This window comes from Sceloporus undulatus, chromosome 1, assembly GCF_019175285.1.
Source record: "Sceloporus undulatus isolate JIND9_A2432 ecotype Alabama chromosome 1, SceUnd_v1.1, whole genome shotgun sequence".
In the NCBI taxonomy this organism is placed as follows: Eukaryota; Metazoa; Chordata; class Lepidosauria; order Squamata; family Phrynosomatidae; genus Sceloporus; species Sceloporus undulatus.
In genome coordinates, this window is record NC_056522.1 from 205,134,491 (window position 1) to 205,156,821 (window position 22,331).

Below are 22,331 nucleotides of genomic sequence, written 5' to 3' on the forward strand. Positions count from 1 at the left end.
ACAATAATAATAACTGCCAATACCAGGCAAAAGAACAGGGAAACATGTGGCCATCCAGATGTTGATGGATTACAACTTCAATCAAATTGCCATCATAGTCAAGGATTGGGAAAACAAGTTCTTCTTCCCCAGCTGTAAAAGTTTAATAGTAAACCCCCCTGCACTTTTTTAAAGGCAGCTTAAAAGACCATTTAAAAGCAAGCAACCCCTATTTTGCACAACTGTCTTGCAAATACAGGATGGTCTTGAAAATATGGTGCTGGGGCTGAAATGTAATATTTTCCAGGTGGCCTTTTTAACAGGAAATTCTACTACATCTGGAAGGGCAATCAGCCCTGGAACTTGGAAGGGTCCTTCACCGCCCATTTTTTTCCTGCTCCAAATCCCCTTCCCCCCTATGCTTTTCATCTCTGCAAACTTCCAAGGATTATCTTGCAAACATGCATTTGGTGGGGAATCAGATGGTAATTGTTTGAGAGAAGATAAAACAGGGAGCAAAAGGAAAGAGAAAGAATTCAGTGCCATACTCCTACTTCTCTAGGGCTAAGCATCCTTCTGGCAGCATCCTCTCCTCCTTAAAATTGGATTAATACTGCATGAGACTTACAACTTAAAAACTGACATGAGCATTTCTCAAACTGCAACACCCATCCAAGAGTTTTGTTTTTTAAAAAAAATAGAGCAATGAGGTCAGGCTGATTGTTGTTGTTGTGTGCCTTCAAGTAGTTTCTGACTTATGGCCCAAAGGTAAACTTATCATGGGGTTTTCTTGCCAATATTTGTTCAGAGGAAGTTTGCCACTGTCTTCTCCTGAGGCTTGCCGAAAGACACCCTGTGGGTTTCATGGCTGAGCTGAAAACTGAACCCTGGTCTCTCAAGAGCAATTTTTGTTGCTCTGTCCATTCACGTTGTTTCTGACATGACGACCCTAAGGCAAACCTATCATGGGGTTTTCTGGGGCTGGGAGTGTGTGACACACCTAAGATCACTCAGTGGGTTTCCATGGCTGAGCAGGAAATTGAACCTTGATCTCCAAACTTGTAGTCCAATGCTCAAATCACTACACACTGGCTCTCCAGGAGCAATTTACTACAGAGTAAATGTAGAAAAGAAAATGACAGAACACCACTTCTTGGCATCTACAGCCCTCAGTTGAAATGACTCAAATTTATAATCATCCTGGCCCTTGATACTTATCAACCTAAACTACAGTATTGCTTACTACCAACCACAAACAACATAATAAGGCACCGGAACTAGATTTGCAGTAAATGTAGATGTCAATTCTGTCTCCATATGTCCTCAAGACACCACCCTGAGAAAATTTATTGTTATGTTACTCACAGTATTCAGGGATTCACTCGCTCGCTCATCCTACAGTGTTACATATGTGGTCATTCTGTGCTCTACATAAGGCATATAAGGCAGCACTCTTTGTGAATAAAAGGACATGCACCTGACATCAGAAGTTATAATATTGAAAAACCAATGGGAGAAACTTAAAGCTTCTCGGACACTCTATTTCTGAATGCAAAATAGTCACTGCAGAGCAAAGAAACTTCCAAGGGAGATTAGAGTGAGATATTGCTAACATTACAACTTTCTAGTCTATCACCAGATGTTTGATTGGGACAATTGTTTCTTATCACCCTGTTGATATTAACTGGCTCACCTACTGCCAGGATGTTTGTTTCAACAGCAAGTATCTGCTGAACGGCCAGTGTCAAGAATGCAGTTGTTACTGCCATTAATTTCTGCTTTTGAATTTCCTCTGATCTCACTGCCTACAGACCCACCCATGAGTTCCCTATTTAATCTTCAGATCAAAAGAGACAACTAGCTAGGTTTTGCTTGCTACAAATATACACAAAACTGTTTAAAATTGTCCATCACACGGTATTGTTATACTGTACTAGGACTGCCAGCAAATTCATTTTAAAAACTGATCAAATGACCTTAATGAATTAAGATGAATGTCTTTTTTAAACACAAGAATGGAAGGTACTTCAGATCCTTAGCTTAAATGAGAGATGAATTTAATAAATATTGATACAATATGTACATAGCTATTCCCATTCTTTCAGCCTCTCCTCAGCCACCCATAGCGTTCATTTTGAGAAGCAGCCTGAAATATTAGCAATACATATTCTTCCATTGTGGAGTAGTCTGTTTCCTCAATCAGTTTTGCCAGTGTGATATACCCAAACGCTGGGAATGATCTTCCCCTTTTTATTGCACCTTCCAGAATGCCCCAGCCAATATGGCTAGATTTCTTTGGCTGCATCCACTTTACAGAAATAATCCAGTTTGACACCACTGTTAACTGCCATGACTCAATGCTATGGAATTCTGGGAACTGTAATTCTGTGACATTTAGCCTTCTCTGTCAGACAGCTCTGGTGCAAAAACCAACTATAGTTCCCAAAATTCCATAGGACTGAGCCATGACAGTTAAAGTGGTATGAAACTGGATTATTTCTGCAGTGCAGATGCAGCCTCAGAGAGATCCTGGGAACTGAAGTGAAATAAGGTAAGCTCTTGGGACATTACACTACCTGTGTACAGCTTTCCCAATCTCCTGAATGAATGAATGAATGAATTTTAGTCTATAGCATGGCCAGTAGTCATAGGTAATGGGAAGTGAAGTCAAACGTCTGGAGATTAGGGAAAGCTGTCCAACTATGGCCTGGGACAGACCGCCTGACAGCGGCCTACTTTCCTCCAGAGGAAAGCTGCTGCCACACACTGTGCGGCTTCCCTCCGGAGGAAAAAGAACCCAGAAAAAGCAGGTTCTTTTTCCGCCACAGGGCGGTTGTAACGAGTGCACCAATGGCAGACTTGTTACGTAAGCGATGTGCGGTGACATGCAGACGCCATGTGCCGCTTACGTCACAATGGCAGCACCTATGTACATGGGGGCGCCACCATTGTAATGTCGCCGCCGTGGCATATTAGGCTTAGGGACCGTGCAGTTGCTACGTGGTCCCTAACCCTAAAATTGGCGCCAGCATGGTACAAAAGGACAGTATGTACCACGCCTATACCTCTTATAGGCTCAACCTAACAAGAAACAAACAGATGGCATATTCTAACTGAAGGTTAACATTGAAGCCTAGGATTCAATGCTTTAAAATCACATGGACCTACTAGGAAAGAGACATGGGATATTCTCCACACAGCTTCTTCTCTCTTCCTCCCAAGAACCTGTAAAAGCTGTAGTGAGGGGGAAGAAAGGCAAGACTATTAGCATGGGTCAGAAGGTAAGAAAGAAGGAACCTCTCCTGCAGTGAAAGGAAGAATCTGATTAATAGCTCAGTGGTTCTAAATCACAGCTTAAACCTTTAATTGCTTAATTACACTGATGACTTGATTAAAGATTCCAGTTCTGAATATATATTGTTTCCGCTGCTGTTCTTCTATAATGGTCATATTATATGCAGCTTCCAGACTTTGGTATATTGGAGTTTGCTTATGTTTCAAACCTAATCTTCCAGACTGAGAAACCGTAACCCTTTAAAACAAGACACACACATTCAAGACAAGATAATTGTATTAGTTTTTAGAATGCCACTTCCTCTGAATTAAAAACTTTGAAGGAGTGTAATAAGTACTTAGTCTTATCATTTGAACAAATATTCCTGATTCTTAATCTAATTTAAATGGAATATCCTGATAACTCAATTAGAGCAATGGAAAGAAGGTAATTGGAATAAGGGTGGGGAGAAGAAGATAGTTAAGTTTACAAAAAATATTTATCTGAACTACTCTTGATAGTCTTGCAGCTCATCTTACTTTACTTATTGAATTTGCAATGTAATTCACTCATCTCCATATCCTTAAGTGCAGGCTGAGTGGCTTGAATAGCTTCATACACGCTTTATTTGTTTATAATAGATCAGTATCTCCTGTTTCTGGATAGCTGGAATTTATAATCTGAAAGGGACTTCTAAACAGAGTTAATGCATGTTGTCAGGCTTTAAGAAGTTAAAAGGTTGACTGGATCCTGCTGAACAAGACTTCAAATCATTTCTGTTGCAAACTGGTATTCAAGAGATTGCTGATGGTTCAAGCAAGAAACAAATCACTGTCACTACTAGAAAAGCAATAACAGCCCTGCGCAGCATACCATGTAACAGCTGGCCATGCTTTATGAAATGGGAAATCATTTTCTGGTCACTTCCACGTGGGATTTCATGCTGTTCCAGAATAAGGAACCCATTAATAGCATGTACAGGGCAAAAGAGATCACTGGAATCTCTTTTCAGATGGTTGGAGTGGGGTTTCTAAAAAGAGAGTGCAGGCCAGGATGGTCCAGGTCTGTGTGGGATCCCTCCAAGGGTTACACACAATTGACAAGTCTGCCAACCCTGCCCTACTGAAATCACAAGAACAGGGATCCCTGACAATCACATACAGCAGTTCCTCCATATATTATTTTTTCCATGGAGCTTCCCTTGTTTCCACTGATTCCTTTAAGTACTGCAAGTTACTTTTGGTTGGCTTTTGTTCGCATGACAAAACTGATCAGTTGATCAAGCTGACATGAGAAAAGAATGAGAGGAAAAAGGCAGGAGACAAAGTGTTTTGAGTAAGTTTTGATGACTCTCTCGGCATCAAGGACACTTTTCACAAATTATTTTTAAACCTAAACATCCTGAGGTAAGACATAGTTTACATCAAGACTATGAAACATTTGACTATTCAGATATTCTGAAATGGTACACCCGGACATTCCAGTTAGCATGGCTAATGGTCGGGGATTCTGGCAGTTACAATCTGAGTCTGGAGGGCCAAAGATTCTCCATCTCTCATTTACATTGTCAGCTAAAAACAGCAATTTTTAGAACAGAGGCATGGAGCTTTTGGGACCCCGAGGTCCCTCAAATCCCTCAGACCCACCACCCATCTCCAATTTTAAATAAATGTTGTTCAGGGTGATTTGCAGGCTATTTTTATTTTATTTTTTTTTTGCCATCTGAAATCTCCCAAAATCCACCTTAAAATGTCAGTTTGCTTCCCCTAAACCCCCCCCCCCCCTTAAATCTCTCAAACATACTCATACCCATACACCATCAGTTCAAAGTCCTAGAAAATGGGGGCTGAAATTGACATCATGTCACGTTGGGGATGCTGAAATGTACTGCTGCAGCTCAGGGTGCAAAAGAAAAATGCTCCCCCCCCCATCTGTTTCATGTGCAGTTGCCCACCTCTGCTTTCGAAGACAGGCTAATCAGTTCTTCTCTTCATGTTATATAGAAAGTTACTAAAATGTCAGGGAGGGCAGACATTTTTGTATAACTCATAAGTGCTCAAACCCATGCGCCAGAATAGCTGCAATGGTTTCAAGGCTGGAAGGGTAGGCAACAGGTGGGCCTTTGGTTGTTGCTGTCTTGTAATTCACTGAATCCTAGTCAGCATTGCCAGTGGTGAAGGATTAGAAGCCAGAAGGGGAAAAGGCTGGTGGTAAGTTTTATTGTATATCCACCCTGAGATCTTTTGGTGTAAGACAGGATATATATATTTCAATAAATAAATGCATACATAAAAAGATACTGTCTACCCTGATATAAGACAGAAAGCAAGAGCAATATCAAAATCACAGTGGCATATTTATTCAAACTGAGTAGGGGGGGGAAAGTCCTTTTTGATTCTATGTAGGGCTGGTTAGATTCAGAAGTCTGAATAATTCCTTTCTGGATATCTATAAGTGTTTACTCAGATTGATAGTTCAAGAGAAAGCAGTGCAACATTTTGAGGACCTTAGAGAATGCAAAAAGGTTTGTTTGTGGTTTTTTTGGAAAGATTGAGAAAAGGTATCTGTAGAGTTATCATAAGTTTTATTGTTATTACAACCTGAAATAATGCTGCATCAAGGACACTTAACAGTAATATTATAATGGCATGCAGTCTACAATTATGAAAACTCTAATAATTTCACTTTAAATAGAATGTGAATTTGAGCAGAGATTACCCTGGGCTAGAACAGTTTGGCAGTTTGAAACAAAGTGTACATCAAGCTCAGTTATCAAAGCCACAGCTAGTATCTTCTAAACAATACAAAAATCAAAGACATCCATTTCATAATTTCTGCTACCATAAAGCATTCAGCTCCTTAATGTCTGCCTCAGTGTTGGAGATGGAAGTCTTGCCGAAATATCTTTATTATGGCCCTCAAAGTAGTGTTGCTCTATTCTTCTGCAAAATGCAATGAGGTTGCTGTAGCCTTTCACTTTTTCAGACAGTTCATCACTGATCAGCTCGGTAGTAAGGATTGTGAACAGATGGCCAAATACCAAGGCATCTAATTCAGTTGGCCTAGGAATAAAGAAAAATTACTATCTTGAAAAGAAACAGATCAACTTTTGCATATAACACTAAGCATCAGTATATAAGTGATGGCGAACATTTTAGAGACTGAGTGCCCAAACCACAACCCAAAACCCACTTAACTATTGCAAAGTGCCACGTCCCTCTGGCTTTCTACGAACAATCTCTGGCAAACTCTGTGCTGGGGTAATGGCATGTGTACCCACGGAGAGGGCTCTGAGTGCCACCTCTGGCACTAGTACCATAGGTTCGCCACCACTGGATGGGTTTCTTTATACAGTGGGCCCTTCCTTTACACGGGGATCCGTTCTGGACTCTCCAGTGTAAGGGGAATTCCGTGTATGCTTGCACCCCATTGAAAACAATGGCCCTCTTGTGGTGCACACAGCATTAGCTTAATTGTTGTGCACCTTCAGCGTAAGCTTGAACCTGCGTATGGCGCACCCGCGTATGATGTTGGCGCACTGTATAGGCTGCTGGACAGCCATTTTAAGGAGAACATTCTAATGATCACCATAATGTGAGAACTGCCCTTACAAAAGTTGGTTGGGTTTTCTCTTCTTGAATGCTCTGAGGTTCCAACACTGATACAGGAGCACAAAATGGTTTCCCACACTCTGCTCACTGCCTGACGTAATGGCAGAATGAGGCCAGGGGAAGGCAAGACAGACAGCGGAGGCAGGCTGGGTGGTATATTAAGCAGCAGCAGCTAGTTTTAACTCTTGCACCTTCTTGTTCTCCAAGTCTTTCCCCTTTATTATAAAGACAGAAAGGTGGGCAACATTCACAGAAAAAAATGTGTAGGTAAGGTTAAGGGGTGGGGTGGCAAAACCCCCAATTTTTTTTTCTTTTTAAGGACAGGGTGGATAGGAATGATATTGGTGGGACAAATCAATTTAAGGAGAATTGATCAGGAAGCTGTTTAGGGTTGAAAGAATCAAAAGCATCTAAAATAAATTAAAACACACACAACAATAAAAAAATAAATTCCCCCTGCAGCCAGACAACAAAGGATTTTGTTATCAACCACTGCTTGGTTTGTATGTATGGTGTGGTGTGGTGTATGATAGTATGGTACAGTAATAGACTGCCGATTGCCAGCAGCACTTTTGCATACTGATATATCTGCATCTCATGAACAAAAGCAATACAGAAACTTCTAACCTCACAGCTCATTTGCTGTTAGCCTTACCCTAAACCCTCAGAAGGTGTAATATGTAATGAGATAAATAAATAAATCCAGATCTTAAAAGGTCTGTAGAAACCAGTTTGGAAACTAATATAAGCAGAATTCCTCATATCTTAGATCTGAAAAGCAATAGAGTATTTTGTTTTTTGATCACACTGAAACTCTTTTCCTGACTTCTGAAATTAATATTGCCATAGTCTGTTCAACAGACTGAAGTGTAGACAATCAAATGAACTTTTATACAGACACCTTAACATTTCCCCACTTGTTAGCTCTTCCACTAATTCACATTCCAAGGCACTGCTGCAGTGTGAACAAAAAACAGGGGAGCAAGACACTAGGAATGTCTCCCTATCTTTTAGAAAAGTAGATGATGCTTTCCTCTTCCTAAACAGCCAATTCCTTAATTTAAATGTAGAAGTCACTTACTTCTTATTGAAGAAATACAGTTGTGTCCCAAGTCTTTGAGAAAGGGCTTGACAACACTGATCTACATCTTCTATCACCTAAACAGCATGTAGATAGAAAGAGCAAAAATTCAATTAATAGTGGCTGCCTGCAGAATGCATACTCATTCATATTCATACTCATATGCTCAAGGGTTCAAAATAAATTGTAGATATTGGTACAGAAAAATGTTACAGATTGATACTGACATGTCACTCCAAACAGCTTCTAGCATAGAAAAATTACCCCCACACCACTCAGTCCATGGCTGACTCTACTGCTGATCAGAGTGAAGCACCTGCCTCAGGCAACAGGTGCTAAAAGATGAAGAGTGGATAGATTTGTACAAGAGAGATGGCATGCTTTGTCCACCCTCCATGATCTCTCTGTCCTCAGGTGTGGCTACCAATACGTTTAGTATGTTACCAGTACTAAAATAAGATTCAATTCCAGTTCAGCTGACTTCTGAACATAGAAAGAAGAATGCTTCTGAAATGGATCGGTCTTCTTTTCCCCAAATATACTTCTGCTTTTTGCTTTTTAATCTGGTAAAAACATTACACTGACAATATGAAATAATTCTCACATATGTTTTTTCAGGAATAAACAATACAATCCGTGTGCTACTACAGATCATATATGGAGGGCAGTATATAAAGGGCCCAACATCTTACTCTCTGCTACACCTATTAGTTAGGAGGCCCTTCATGATGGCTGCTGTTAGGAGGAAAACCAATGATGCTCAAACTAAATCAAAGGCAATTATACAGGGGCTTATTTTCCATGAACCCCACCCCATGGTTACACACACACACACACACACACACACACACCTTGAACATGCTAAATCATCTTGTTTTCCTTTAGATTCTCCTTCAAAATCGTGACAAGAAGTAATATTGTGTGACTTCCTGATAATATTTTAATAGAGAAATGGGGGAAAACAAGATATTTGTAAGGAAGTAGCATTCTTGAAGTTTGCATGTTTACTTGCATTTGGAAAGAATTCAGGTGTAATTTTCAAGCACTTTTCATTTGAAAATAAATATTAAAAAATAATAAAATGGAGGGTAACCAGGCTTTAGGAGACTTGTTGGAGGCTTCAGGAGCCACAGAAGTTAGAATGCCCAACCAGCTATTAATGCAATCCACCTGCAGGTCTTTGCCTGGACCGCAACTAGAGATGTTGTACTGGCTCTATGTAAACATTTAAAATACTTATTAAAACTGGGAAAACTGAAATATTCTAAATTCAATTGTTCCGTTTTTTTATAAGGACTTCCATGGGCACCATGGGAAGCTCATGGGCACCTTATTGTCTTCTTAATGATTTTATGTCAAACATTCATATCTCCCATTCAGATGTTCCACAGCATGATTTCATGTTTGGTTGACCTTTTTGGACAGGAGACATGTGTGTATGAAATTCAAAAAAATCTTACAAACTTGGGTGGAGGGCAGGCACCTTCTCAAATTACCAACAGCATACCTAACCAAAAGAATACTTCTTCTGGCCTTGCCATCCGGCCTCCCTAAAGGAATTGAACCCTTCCCACAAGGCATCTAACTCCATCCTGGCCTCTGAGGGGGAGAGAGGGTGGGCCAATGCCATCAGGCCTATCCTTAAGATACAGAGCCCTCCATCTGTCCATCTGCCTTGGTCCAGGCCTCAGAGGGAGAGAAGAATGCTCGACCTGATCCTCTTCCCCTCCCCCCCCACCATTCCATTCTCCTTTTGTGTCGTGTCTTCTTAGAGTGTAAGCCTGAAGGCAGAGAACCGTCTAATTAAAAGATTTTATGTACAGTGCTGTGTAAATTTACAGCGCTATATATATAAAGCTTAATAATAATAATAATAATAATAATAATAATAATAATAATAATAATCACTTTCTAACACAAAATTTATGGAGTGTGTTCCACTGTTGAACAGCTCACACTGTCAGGAAGTTCCTCCTATTGTTGAGGTGGAATTCCTTATCTAAGCATTTAAACAAAGGCTGGATGGCCATCTTTCATGGGTACTTTGATTGTGAGTTACTGCATTGCAGGGGGTTGGACTGGATGGCCCTTGTGGTCTCTTCCAACTCTATGATTCTAAATCCCGTCATCCCTCACCACTGGCCATGCTGCCCAAGGCTGATAGGAATTTCACCCCAGTATCGCTGAGTCAAGGGTTGCCCATAGCTGCTTTAAAAGTCCTTTCTCAACCAATCTACCAAGCTGTTGGGGCTACAGTGTCTGCCAACAACCACCACTGATCATGCCAATTGAGCTGACTAGAACTGCAGCCCAGAAAAACTACTATAGAATGAGAACTGGGATGGGCAAGAATGTTTATGAATGAGTAGATCACATCTGGAAGAGTTTCCTTCAATTCTCTTATTATATTTAAATGAATGTATAAAATATCCAAAAGGCATCAAGTTCAACTCTGGTTAGTACTGGTTAGAGAACCAGGTGCTGTAGGCTGTATTTCAGAGGAAGGAACTGAGTATTCCTTGCCTAAGAAAACCCTGTGCAATTTATGGGGCAACCATAAGTCGATAGGCAACTTGAAGTCACATACATTCTTTCACACACATAAGCACACACACACAGATGTAACAATGAATTCTTTAATATGTGACCATGTTTCTATGTGTATTTAGGCAATACAAATAATCACATGCAAAAAAAGCAGCAACCTTGTCTAATTTTTAGATTTTTGATATCATTTTATACAGACACAATTCAAGGTTGTAGCATTAGTGACAGACCTGATCAAGTGATTTGTTGCCCCATCCAATAGCTTTCATTTTACGACGGACTTCCCATTGCTTCTGATAGGCCAAAATATGGTTCAAGGGCCAAGGGTAAGGAGATCCATATCTTGGGTGAGTAATCTTTAAGAGAGGAAAAACACCTACTCATGTTATTGCACAGTTGAGAATAAAGCTATGTTTTACAAAATGATTCAGGCTGCTATGTTTTTATTGTCATGGCATAGCTCTGTACACTAGTCTGTGCAATTATTCATAAACTGCAGCTAAAGAAAAATCAGAACACATGCCTTTAAAATTATATGAAAAACATTTCTGCTCTGCAAACAGTATATCCAGTAATGACATGGAGCTCTTCCTCAAAACGTATATGCAAGCAAAATTAAAGCAAAAAATGGTATCATCAGTGGTATAAACCTCTATGTTTCATTTATGAGGAGGGACTTGCAATTGTGAGCAAAAGTGTTTTCTCATTAAAATTTAATTAAGATAAATGCTGCGGAATCACTCACCTCCTGGACTGTAGCATCGTCACACCACTGGAGATAGAGCTAGAAACCAGAAGAATACAAAAACTTCCGTTAAGATATAAGGTTACAGAGACAGCTAGTTATTCCTTACAGCTTTGTCTTCTTTCTCTCCCAAAGAAGACATTAAGAATAATATTTAGAATACAGAAAGGTGGTTGCCAGTTATGTAATGGAACAAGCACAAGATCCCACTTGACCAGACAAAACCAAAACCAAAATCTCATTTGAGTCTGAGTATGCAAAACAGAAATATGCTGTGTCTTGAGCCTTTAGCCCACCTTATATTTTATTTTTAAGGCTGGTATCACTTGTAGTATTGCAAAGAAAGCAGCATTCATCCCCACCCAAGTATCAATTATTTCCCAAGAATGAAGAATTAGCAGTGTTTTGCTATACCTCTGCTGTCAAAAGCATATTATTGACTAATTCCATGTAGGCTTTCATCTCAGCTTTTTGGACTTCATCCAGCCCATCACTAAGTGAATGGCCCTAAGGCAAAAAAAAGAAAAGGGGGTGGGGACGAAAATTATCAGTTTGGTTTACCTCCCTCCAAAGCCCATGGAATATTGGGCTTTGGCTCACTCAAAAAATTCACTACATCATAATATTACACATTAAAAGCAGATCTGTTGAACACAACGACAATTATAGTTCCACAAAGAAAAATAAAACAAATACTGAAATGTAATACTTTAAGCAGAAAAACATAAGGGATATAAGAGACAGTACTGCAAATAACAACATATTGCAAATATTGTTTTGGCTTTTCCGTTGAAAAGCTTTTTTAATGCTTTTTTAAACAAAAGTACATTGCAGTGATAAAAATAAAAATACAACGCACAGAAACAATAGCCTGAATAATGATTACCTGGCACTGTAAGATTTAAACAAAGTGAATCCCTGCTCCAAAAGCAGTTGACTGCAGAAGCCTAACCCAGCCAATATGGCTGAAAGCTGCATGCAGAAATCTTTTAGGCTTGAAGGCAAATTCCAGAAGGCTATTTGGTTTCTGGGACACTTTTGTTTCTACACTGCCAAGCTGCCTGAAGAACAGTCTGCAAAACGGAAGGGGACAGCTTGAGAGTGGCATATGTGCCACTAGAAAAGGAATTTATAGTTTGTTTATTTTTTATTGTAAATTTATTGTTAATTTGTTTACTCATACAAAGCCAATTAAGAATTCTGTTGGCCATTGTTATGGAAGCTCTTAAGTAGGGGCACAGGCACTAAGATATACAGTTTCTAGACCTACCTTAGTCTACAGATTTTAACAAAATCAGACATCATTCAATACTTTTTTTCTTTTTCAGCAGGCATTCTAACACATTCTCTTGTCAAAAACAGCTATGTTGAATTATTTTCAACAGAAAACAGAAAGGCATTATTGTGTCTGTCTTTCAGGTTTCCAACTCAGAAGGAGATCCCACAGAACTTCTAGACATTTTTGCACCAATCTCAAAAATGTTGGGTTCTTGTTTTTACATGAGAATGTCTGTTTTGGTTTTCAGTAGGTCTGAGAAGTGAATCCACCCTTTCTGGGCCCTCCCATGTCCACACATTCAGAGTACTGCACGAGTATTTCAAAGCAAGTGAACCTCTTCTAGGGATCACAGGCTCCAAACTGACAAGAAAGGGCATATGGGCTAACTTGAAAATGTAACTTTTTTAGATTGTAAGCCTGAGGGTAGGGAAATATCTAATTAACAAATTGTAAGCCGCTCTGATAGCCTTGGCCGAAGATATCAGATTATCCATCTGCAGATGTGTGTCTGCAAACTCTCCTTGTATCCCTCCTCCTCGTGCAAAACTGAATCCAGTCCTAGAGCTCATTAATAAATTATTTTCTTTATGAGCCATTAAAAGATGCCTTACCATGCAAAATAAATTATTCTGTCCTGTCTTCCAAAGTTCTGATTCTACTTTATTAAGTCACAGCATGATTTCATAGACACAAACTTAATTAGTACAACTGCTGAACAGATATTTTAAGCAATTTGCACCTTACCTTGGCTTTTACAAATTGAACAATGGGGCCAAGTTCGGAAACTACTTGACTTCCTACGTGAATAAAAGGCACTTTTCCTGGGGTGGGGAGACAAATAGTGCTTAAAAGAAAATACTGTTGTACTTTAAAGAAATTTTAAAACTTGTTACCAAATCAAGAATATAATTTGACCTTCTGATTTATTACTCTAACCAAATGTATATACAGCGAACCCGTTATCTGCTGGAGTTTGGTTCCAGGACCAAACAAAATCCTTGGATGCTCAAGTCCCATTAAACACAATGGCATAGTAACATGGTGTCTCTTATATAAAATGGAAAAATCAAGGTTTGCTATTTGGAATTTATACTTTTTAGGAGTATTTTCACGCCATGGATGCTTAGATCTGTGGATAAAAAATCCATGGATAAGGAGGGCTGACTGTACTGTATTTCATATTTTTTAAAAAGCTCCCAAAGTGGTCTGGGGAAAATTTATCTGAATTTAAGTGCAGTTTAACTGTTACACTGAAATTGTGAGACTTCAACAGAGACAAATATAAACACCTTCACCAGAAAATCTGCATTCAGAGCTGCATTTGTTTCAGCTAGAGATTGAAAAAGTTACATTTTGGACTCCAACTGGTTTCCACACAGCTATGGTGAAGCAAAATGTAAAAACAAATTGTGATCAGTTATACGACATAATAGAATTGCTTGGTTCCTTCAGCACTGAGAATCTCGCTGACACATTTATTCAGAGGAACCAGACAGAGTGACCACACACAACTCACCCTACCCCTCTGCAGACCTGATCACCAGTTGTAGGGAATTGTGGTCAGCACTTAAGATTGGTCAGACTCCAAGTTATAGTTTATGCTTACTTAGCTTATGCATAAAACCAACATTGACACTATTCGTGGAGGAAAATCTGGGTCACATCACACTACCATTTTCCTGCCTGCCTCTTCCCGTTGTGTATTAAATCAAAGAGACCGGACTTCCCTGCAGTACTCTTTCAGGGTAACCTATGGACCTCCAAGTAGTGTTTGACCACTATTCCTGACATGCCTCACCATTCACTATCCTGGCTGAGGCTGATTGGAGCTGCAATGCAATGACATTTGGGGGGGGGGGGGGCACAGGTTCCCCACGCACGCTTTAAAAATATAAAATATCATGCACAATACCCATATGGGAAGTGGTAAATTTTAACATATTTGCTTTCTTTTTGTAATTGGAAGCCTACATCATCAACTGACTACATGTTTCCATTTTGACAGCTGTCACTGTACTCTTTTGAATGCGATTTCAAACCAGATATACCTAATATAGTAAAATTAAACCAAAAATTAGGAGAGAGTATCACTTGATGACCAGAATAGCAGCTACATTTCTTGTTGATGTCCTATGCATGCCTAGGTTCCCCTACAGAAGAGAGGACATTTTTGGTCTGATGTCAAATGGCTGCTGCATTGAGTCCAAGGCTGTGGTAGCAGAGTTGCACCTCTGTGACCACTGAGCGATACATCTATGTACATTTGAATGCAAATCTGGGTGTGTTACAGTTGCTCAGTGTTACCGTTTAACGCAAGGGCTACACAGCACAATCAGTGTGCAACTCTCAATGTTGAGACTTATGTCAAAAAGGGAAAAAAAGAGGATCCCAACAATTATCGTCCAGTTAGTCTGACATCAATACCAGGAAAGATTCTGGAGCAGATCATTAAACAAAGGGTCTGTGAACATCTAGAAAGCAATTCCATAATCACAAAAACTCAACATGGGTTTCAGAGAAACAAGTCATGCCAGACAAATCTAATCTCTTTCTTTGATAAAATTACCAGCTTGGTAGATGAAGGGAATGCTGTGGATATAGTATATCTTGATTTCAGTAAGGCCTTTGACAAGGTTTCCCATGACATTCTTGCAAAGAAGCTTGTAAAATGTGAACTAGACAAGGTAACTGTTACATGGATTTGTAACTGGTTGACTGGCCGAACCCAAAGGGTGCTCAACAATGGCTCCTTTTCATCCTGGAGAGAAGTGACCAGTGGGGTCCCACAGGGCTCTGTCCTGGGCCCAGTGCTATTCAACATCTTTATCAATGACCTGGATGACAGAATTGGGAGCACACTTATCAAATTTGCAGATGACACCAAATTAGGAGGAATAGCTAATACCCCAGAGGACAGGATCAAGATCCATAATGACCTGAATAGACTAGAAAGCTGGACCAAAGCTAACAAAATGAAATTCAACACGGAGAAATGTAAGGTATTGCACTTAGGGCGGAAAAATAAAATGCACAGATATAGGATGGGTGACACCTGGCTGAATGAAACTACGTGTGAAAGGGATCTAGGAGTCCAAGTAGACCACAAGTTGAACATGAGTGAACAGTGTGATGTGGCAGCTAAAAAGGCCAATGCAATTTTAGGCTGCATCAATAAAAGTATAGTGTCTAGATCAAGAGAAGTAATAGTGCCACTGTATTCTGCTTTGGTCAGGCCCCACCTGGAATATTGTGACCAGTTCTGGGCACCACAATTCAAAAAGGACATTGAGAAACTGGAGCGTGTCCAAAGGAGGGCAACTAAAATGGTGAAGGGTCTGGAATCCATGCCCTATGAGGAACGACTTAGGGAGCTGGGGATGTTTAGCCTGGAGAAAAGAAGGTTAAGAGGTGATATAATAGCCCTGTTTAAATATTTGAAAGGATGTCATGTTGAAGAGGGAGCAAGCTTGTTTTCTGCTGCTCCAGAGAACAGGACCCGGAACAATGGATGCAAGCTACAGGAAAAGAGATTCCACCTGAACATTAGGAGGAACTTCCTGACAGTAAGGGCTGTTCGACAGTGGAATGCACTCCCTCGGAGGGTGATAGAGTCTCCTTCCTTGGAGGTCTTTAAACAGAGGCTGGATGGCCATCTGTCAGGGATGCTTTGATTTGGATTTCCTGCATGGCAGGGGGTTGGACTGGATGGCCTTACTGGTCTCTTCCAACTCTACGATTCTATGATTCTATGATTCTATGGTGTAGTGTCTTGGCCTATAACTCTTCAATTATCTATTGAAACTACACTTGGTTAGCTTTAGCAGTGTTATGTCAGCTTCATGAAAGATATGTAAAGATGCAGTGGATGCTTCAATACAGATAAAAACAGATATATGACTTAAGAATCTGTTAGCTCCACCTAAAGTATAATTCAGAGCTAGTCTACATATAAGTATATTATGCAAATTGGTGTGGATTTTCTCACATTTGCACTGACAATTAATTGTCTTCACTTTCCTGCGCAAATTCACACCTATTTGCATCTATTCATCCTCCGTCTGCCAAAAATGTGCAGCCAAGCAATCCACACAAAGCAAATGGATGGCCATACATGCAATAATGCACATTTGGGCATTTGGGGACAAAGAATGGGAAAAGGGGTCCTGATGGCCACAATAATGGCCTGGAGGGGGCAGCATGAGGCCCATGGGCTCTACTCTGCCCACTCCTACCAAGAGTCAAAGGCTGTAATCCTGAGACCTCTTTCTTGTAGTACATTCATCTCCTCAGTGAAGGGCTTTGTATCACTGGTGGTTGGTGGTTTTCATGTCAGTAGGTTGGTGAATCTGAAGTTTTAAAGCAACCCGGGGGGGGGGGGGGTGTTCAGCACTTTAGATAGTGCCTTTAATTTTGCACTACAACCTGAAGCAGATTTACCACCCAACTACTGGGAGACACTGCTTTAAATTAATAGGTATAAAAGTAAAGTCACTTTCATCAATAGAGAAATACTGTTGAAGAAAAGAGGAGAACTTATAGCAGTTTTAAAGGATTATCAAACAGGTAAACTCCATGGTCCACAGCATTACTCAGGATCACTGCCAATCTCAGACACTCAACAAAGTAATCGTAAGCAAGAAGCAACGTATCCACACAATGACGTGCATTGCAAAAGGCACCCGGGGTCTTTTGAACTTCCAGACCTCTCAATGGTTTTATCGATCCAGACTTTACTTCCACAGAGCTGCTATATAAAGAATGATCTTTTGGTGCTCTTGCAACAGGAGTCAGCATTTCAGTGCTCTCAGAAGGTTCTTAACAGATGGCAAGAATGAAAGTAGAGCCAACCATGCTGCTCTTGCATACAAAATCCCAGAGAGGGGGGAAATGCTTCTGCAACTATGGGTTTCACTTCATGCAATTAGAGCCGTTATCCTAGGCATACTGCTCTCAAGCAAGACCCACTAAATCCAGTCAAATATATTTCTGAGTAAATACACATAAAACTATATTTGAAAATTAATAAGACTTTTCCAAGTTTAATAAAGTTAGACAGGAGAAAATGCTAATAACCAGCCTATAAAACCAAGAGAATATTGACTTAAAATTGCAATTTTATTTGTTTCCATTATTTGTTTGTTTTCTCAAAACACAATGGCCTGGATAGGTGATGAGTAAGTAGGATAGATCCATCATATTATTAGTTCACTTTTAGATTATTTTCCTAAAGAGGAACAGATTAAATCCAAGTATTTTTTTAGAAAACAGGTAGGCATGCCAAAATGATAAATGGAAAGGATTCGGCACCACTATTTCAGTAAATCCAGTCCTTACTTCTTCACACAAAGCATGCTTTAGTCCACAGATGGGGAACACATAGCCCCCAAATGTGGCTGAGCTACTTATTCCCATCATTCCTCATTACTGGAAGAATGGGAATTGGAGTTGACAACATCTGGAGAGTCACATGTTCTCACTGCTGTTGCATTAGCCTATAGTTGTCCACTATTAGTCAGTTCAAATGACAAGGAGTCACTGAGGTTGTTGAAGTTGACATATCTAGTTTCTTGCAGTGAGCAAAGGGTGTAGCCATGTGCATGAGGGTATGTGTCTAGGTATTTCCATTCTCTAGTTATATAATAAAGTTCAAGTAATATGGTAACCTCCCCCTCCCAGATATGATCCCTGGAAAAGTTACTTTTTTGGACTATGCTCCCACAACCTGCCATCAGCATGATCAGCAGCTCTGCTGGCTAGGGCAATCGGGGAGCTGTAATCCAAATAATTCTTCCAGGCTTTAACCTTAGGAAACTAATGAACAATGTCATTTAAGTACAGTTAGCCCTTCTTATACACGGATTTCTTATACATGGATTCAAGCATCCACAGCTTGAAAATGTTATATATATCAAACCTTGATTTTCCATTTTTATAAGGGACACCATTTTGCTATGTCATTATATTTAATGGGACTTGAGCATCCACAGATTTTGTTATCCACGGGGATCTTGGAACCAAACCCCATTGTACAGTACTAAGTACATAAATCAATGGTACTTGAATCCACACAACAGTTCCATAAATACACAAAATTACCCCCAAGTGAACTAGAAGGGGAATGGGATTGGGGATTCTGACAGCAGAACTGAAAGGGCGATGTGGAACTGTGGCTTCGCTTTCCACAGGCCCTCTTCTCCAGCCACTTTTCCCAGGTGAACATGGATACTGTAAGTGATCTTTGTTAAGAGAAAAAGGATTGGCAAAAAGAGGCTGCAGAGATCTTTAGTCACGAGTAGTGAAGGTCTAGTTTCTCTCCTTCTGATGTGCAAATATGGCTTCCCCACTACATTTCCTAATCTAATACAAAGGAAGACAACAGATGAAAAACATCCCGAATCTCTCTTACATGATGAGTGGGACAGTTCCATAATTAAACACACAGAACAGCTGTCATCATACCTACCTCGCAGCTGAAACTGTTCCATTTTAACCCACTGTACTGCAAGTGATCCTAAATGCTTTAGTGTATTACATCTCTTCTTTGCAGAAAACAAATTTGTACAGTAACAAGAAGCAAGCTCACATACAGCAACTCTGACTGATCTCCAAGATGAAATATTGTTGTCATGGTTTCTGATCACAGGTGTGTAATGCAAATGATTGCTACACTTACCAGATGGGGACATATATTCTGCATTTGCCGTACAAACCACTTGGACTGGCAGATTGCACATTTGTAAAAAGGCCTGAAAAAGAAGATTTTTTTTTTAAAAAAAGGTTATACTTATTATCTGAAAATAAAATAAATATTTCTAAAAGTGCTGGAATTATAAACCTCAAGACAGTGAAATATCTGTATTACCCAGCTACAGGATAAATGACACAAAATCTTGTGGCACTTTAAACACTAAAGAAGTTTTATTTGGTGCCTGAAGGCACCTGGAGTCCAGAAAAGCTTAGGCCAAATAAAATGTACTAGTTTGTTTGTCAAGCAGCTTTACTTGTACATGAGAGAGAGATACCTGTAGCCCTCCAAATCATGGGGGATTCCAATGCCCAGCAGCCCTAGCCAATGCAGTAGATGGTGACAGATGCTCCAAACTACAGCATAACAATATCTGAAGGGGCCACAAGGTGTGTGTTTCCCTTTGAAGTGGACAGCCTGAGATTTGGGTGTCATAAAGGGGAAGCAAACTCTTGGTTACTTAATTTGTGATTATTGGATTTTTACTGCCATGGAGTCGTTAAGAGATGTCTATGGGGTTTTCTGCTTCTTGTGCCAAGACCATTTGGCTGGTTTTGAATACTGTTTGGGGATGGGTGGGTGCTATTTGATATAGTCTGGCTCTGGCAAAATAATGTCTGCCAGTTGAGCTGGTCCACAAACGCATACGCAGTAGCAGAAAACCAAAACCAAATATTTTGGAAAACAAAGGCTGCTGAAATAAAGCAGTTTGGCACCACTTTAACTGCCATGGCTCAATGCAATGGAATTCTGGGATTTGTAGTTTTGTGATATATTTAGCCTTCCCAGTTAGAAAGCTCACCAAACTACAAATCCCAGAACCCCACAGCACTGAGAAATGGCAAGTAAAATGGTGTCAAACTGCTTTATTTCTACAGTGAGGCAGCAGCCAAAATCAACCAAATTCTTTACAGCTACACATTATTAGTCTTAAAAATAAACTGGTTTGAATACTACCGCAGTAAGATAATATTGTTAAACAAAGCTCCGTACGATGCCTTTATGAAAACACATGGAAAGAAAAGAGATTTGTACTTCCCATCACAAAACACACACACACACACAGGGATAGCTACATTGACAATTGAAGAATTATTCTCCAGTGTAATGGGGAAAATATGCCTGGAAATTATAATGCATGAATAAATGTACAAAATCTTCCAGTTTTCCTATCAAGCAGTGGCAGACACTGTAAACTGAAAAGTCTGTCTGAAATTATAAATGAAAACTGTTCAGGATCTTCTTGGCATGACAGATAGTATTCCTAATGCAGTTATGGTAATAGGCACATTTGTAGTTTAACATAAATTAAGAGTTTAATTGTATTTGTGACTCCTTTAAACAAAGTAACACATTCTTTTGTACCTGTAAATGTAATTTATTGCAAAGCCAGGTTCATTTTCCAAAACAATCTGTTCTACACTGCACTGGAATGCTGCTATAATGGTATAATGTAATTCCTCCTGCAGAATGTGAGAAAGAGTAGACTCACTAGTAGCACAGAGGAGGTTTTGAAGATAAATGAAGATGCTATTCATTCAGGGGTAATTTCATCTTAGAACCATATGAAAGATGTTTCACTCAGACACAGTAGATGCCTGGCTTGGGATTTCAGTCTATTTTCAGCTACAATGTAATGTTGTTAAATTGATTATGTAGATACTGTATTTCTAATCATGAAGAATTCCAGCTATTATTCTGCTTAAAAATGGATTGTCAGGCTTTCATTCAATGGCTCAACCTCTCTCCAGGCTGGAGCAAAGAGCAGCTTTTAGTTCACAAAATTGAAATTATAGATTTACATTAAAAGAGTCACCAATTAGTAAAACTCAAGACCAAACAACCTGTAAAGTTGCTTTTTTAAAAAATGTGGTGGCATAAACAGCCCTCTTTTCCATGCTTAATAAAAAGCAGACCAAAGATCTGAGGTTTTTTTTAACCGTCTCCATGTTTCTTGGTTGCAATGCTTTCTTCTGCCACACCAAGGAGGCCTCCAGGGGCAGATCTCTCTCTCTCCAGGAGGAATCTACAATATCCTATGGTTCTTCAGCCCCCTACACGGAGCACAGGCTGCTTCCCTAAAATGTCATGGAGTGTATTCTATTTTCACAAGGGGCAAAAAGTTCACAGAAAGGTCTAAAGCTCATATATAATTTTTTTAACTGCCAGTTATTAGGAAAACAAGGTAGAAGTGGATAATATTGGTACTAAATATGAGCCCTCGCTTAAATAAAAAAATACTTTCTAAATGGAAAGTTCCTGAAGCATTATCAAGAGAAAAGCTAGATAGGAATAATGGACAACTGTGTGAACAGACACATTTAAGATTTGAAAAAGCAGGTCAACAGCAAATCTACTGAAAATAGAATGTATTCATTAGATACTGCAAATGATTTACTATTTAAGGGATTTATGTTTCATGTTTCTAATTTATGAAAGAAAATGTTTTAGGTGACTTTAAATACCTATATACCTCCAAGATTTAAAACAAATGACCTAAATTCAACTGTTACCCCAGCTAGAGAAAAGCTATTAAATCAATGGAAACTTGCAATGTTTGCACTTAAGTAAGTTCCATTTACTCAGTGGATCTACACCTGAAGGGACAAGCAATTGGATTTAAGCCATAGAGCAGAAAATGAAGCCTGCTACCACCTCCTTACACAATTTCAGACCTAACCCCAAATATAAGAAAGAGACTCTTGCTGTAGGAGCAAACATTAAGAGCACATCTCTGTAATGGCAATTAAAGTCGTATTAGGGAAATATTTCTGCTCACATTGAGTCTTCCTTATATTCAGTTCCAAAATCCAAATGTTCACATGGCTGAGACAGTGACACCTTTGTTTTATAATTCAATGAATTCTGATAATTCAGTGAACACAAACTTTGTGTCATGCACAAAGTTATTTAAAATACTGTGTATTAAATTACCTTCAGGCTATATGTATAAGGTATACATAAACATTAATGAATTTCATGTTTACATTTGGGTCTCATCTCCAACATATTTCATTATATATATGCTAATATTCCAAAATCTGAAAAAATCCCAAATCTAAAACATGTC

At 39.4% G+C, this 22,331-nt stretch overlaps 1 protein-coding gene across 2 annotated transcripts in view; it reads right to left on the reverse strand.

The window, feature by feature from the left end:
• Nucleotides 1–5,820: 5,820 nt before the first annotated feature.
• Nucleotides 5,821–22,331, reverse strand: part of MTX2 (metaxin 2) — a 55,402-nt gene continuing 38,891 nt past the window's right edge. For both annotated transcript variants that reach the window (XM_042440177.1, XM_042440184.1), the window contains 7 exons: nucleotides 19,190–19,262; nucleotides 13,261–13,337; nucleotides 11,652–11,744; nucleotides 11,238–11,276; nucleotides 10,723–10,848; nucleotides 7,946–8,022; nucleotides 5,821–6,315 (listed from right to left, as the gene is read on the reverse strand). In XM_042440177.1, the coding sequence (XP_042296111.1) occupies nucleotides 6,105–6,315; nucleotides 7,946–8,022; nucleotides 10,723–10,848; nucleotides 11,238–11,276; nucleotides 11,652–11,744; nucleotides 13,261–13,337; nucleotides 19,190–19,262 (696 nt within the window). In that variant the 3' untranslated portion in view covers nucleotides 5,821–6,104. The remainder of the gene's footprint in view (nucleotides 6,316–7,945; nucleotides 8,023–10,722; nucleotides 10,849–11,237; nucleotides 11,277–11,651; nucleotides 11,745–13,260; nucleotides 13,338–19,189; nucleotides 19,263–22,331) is intronic.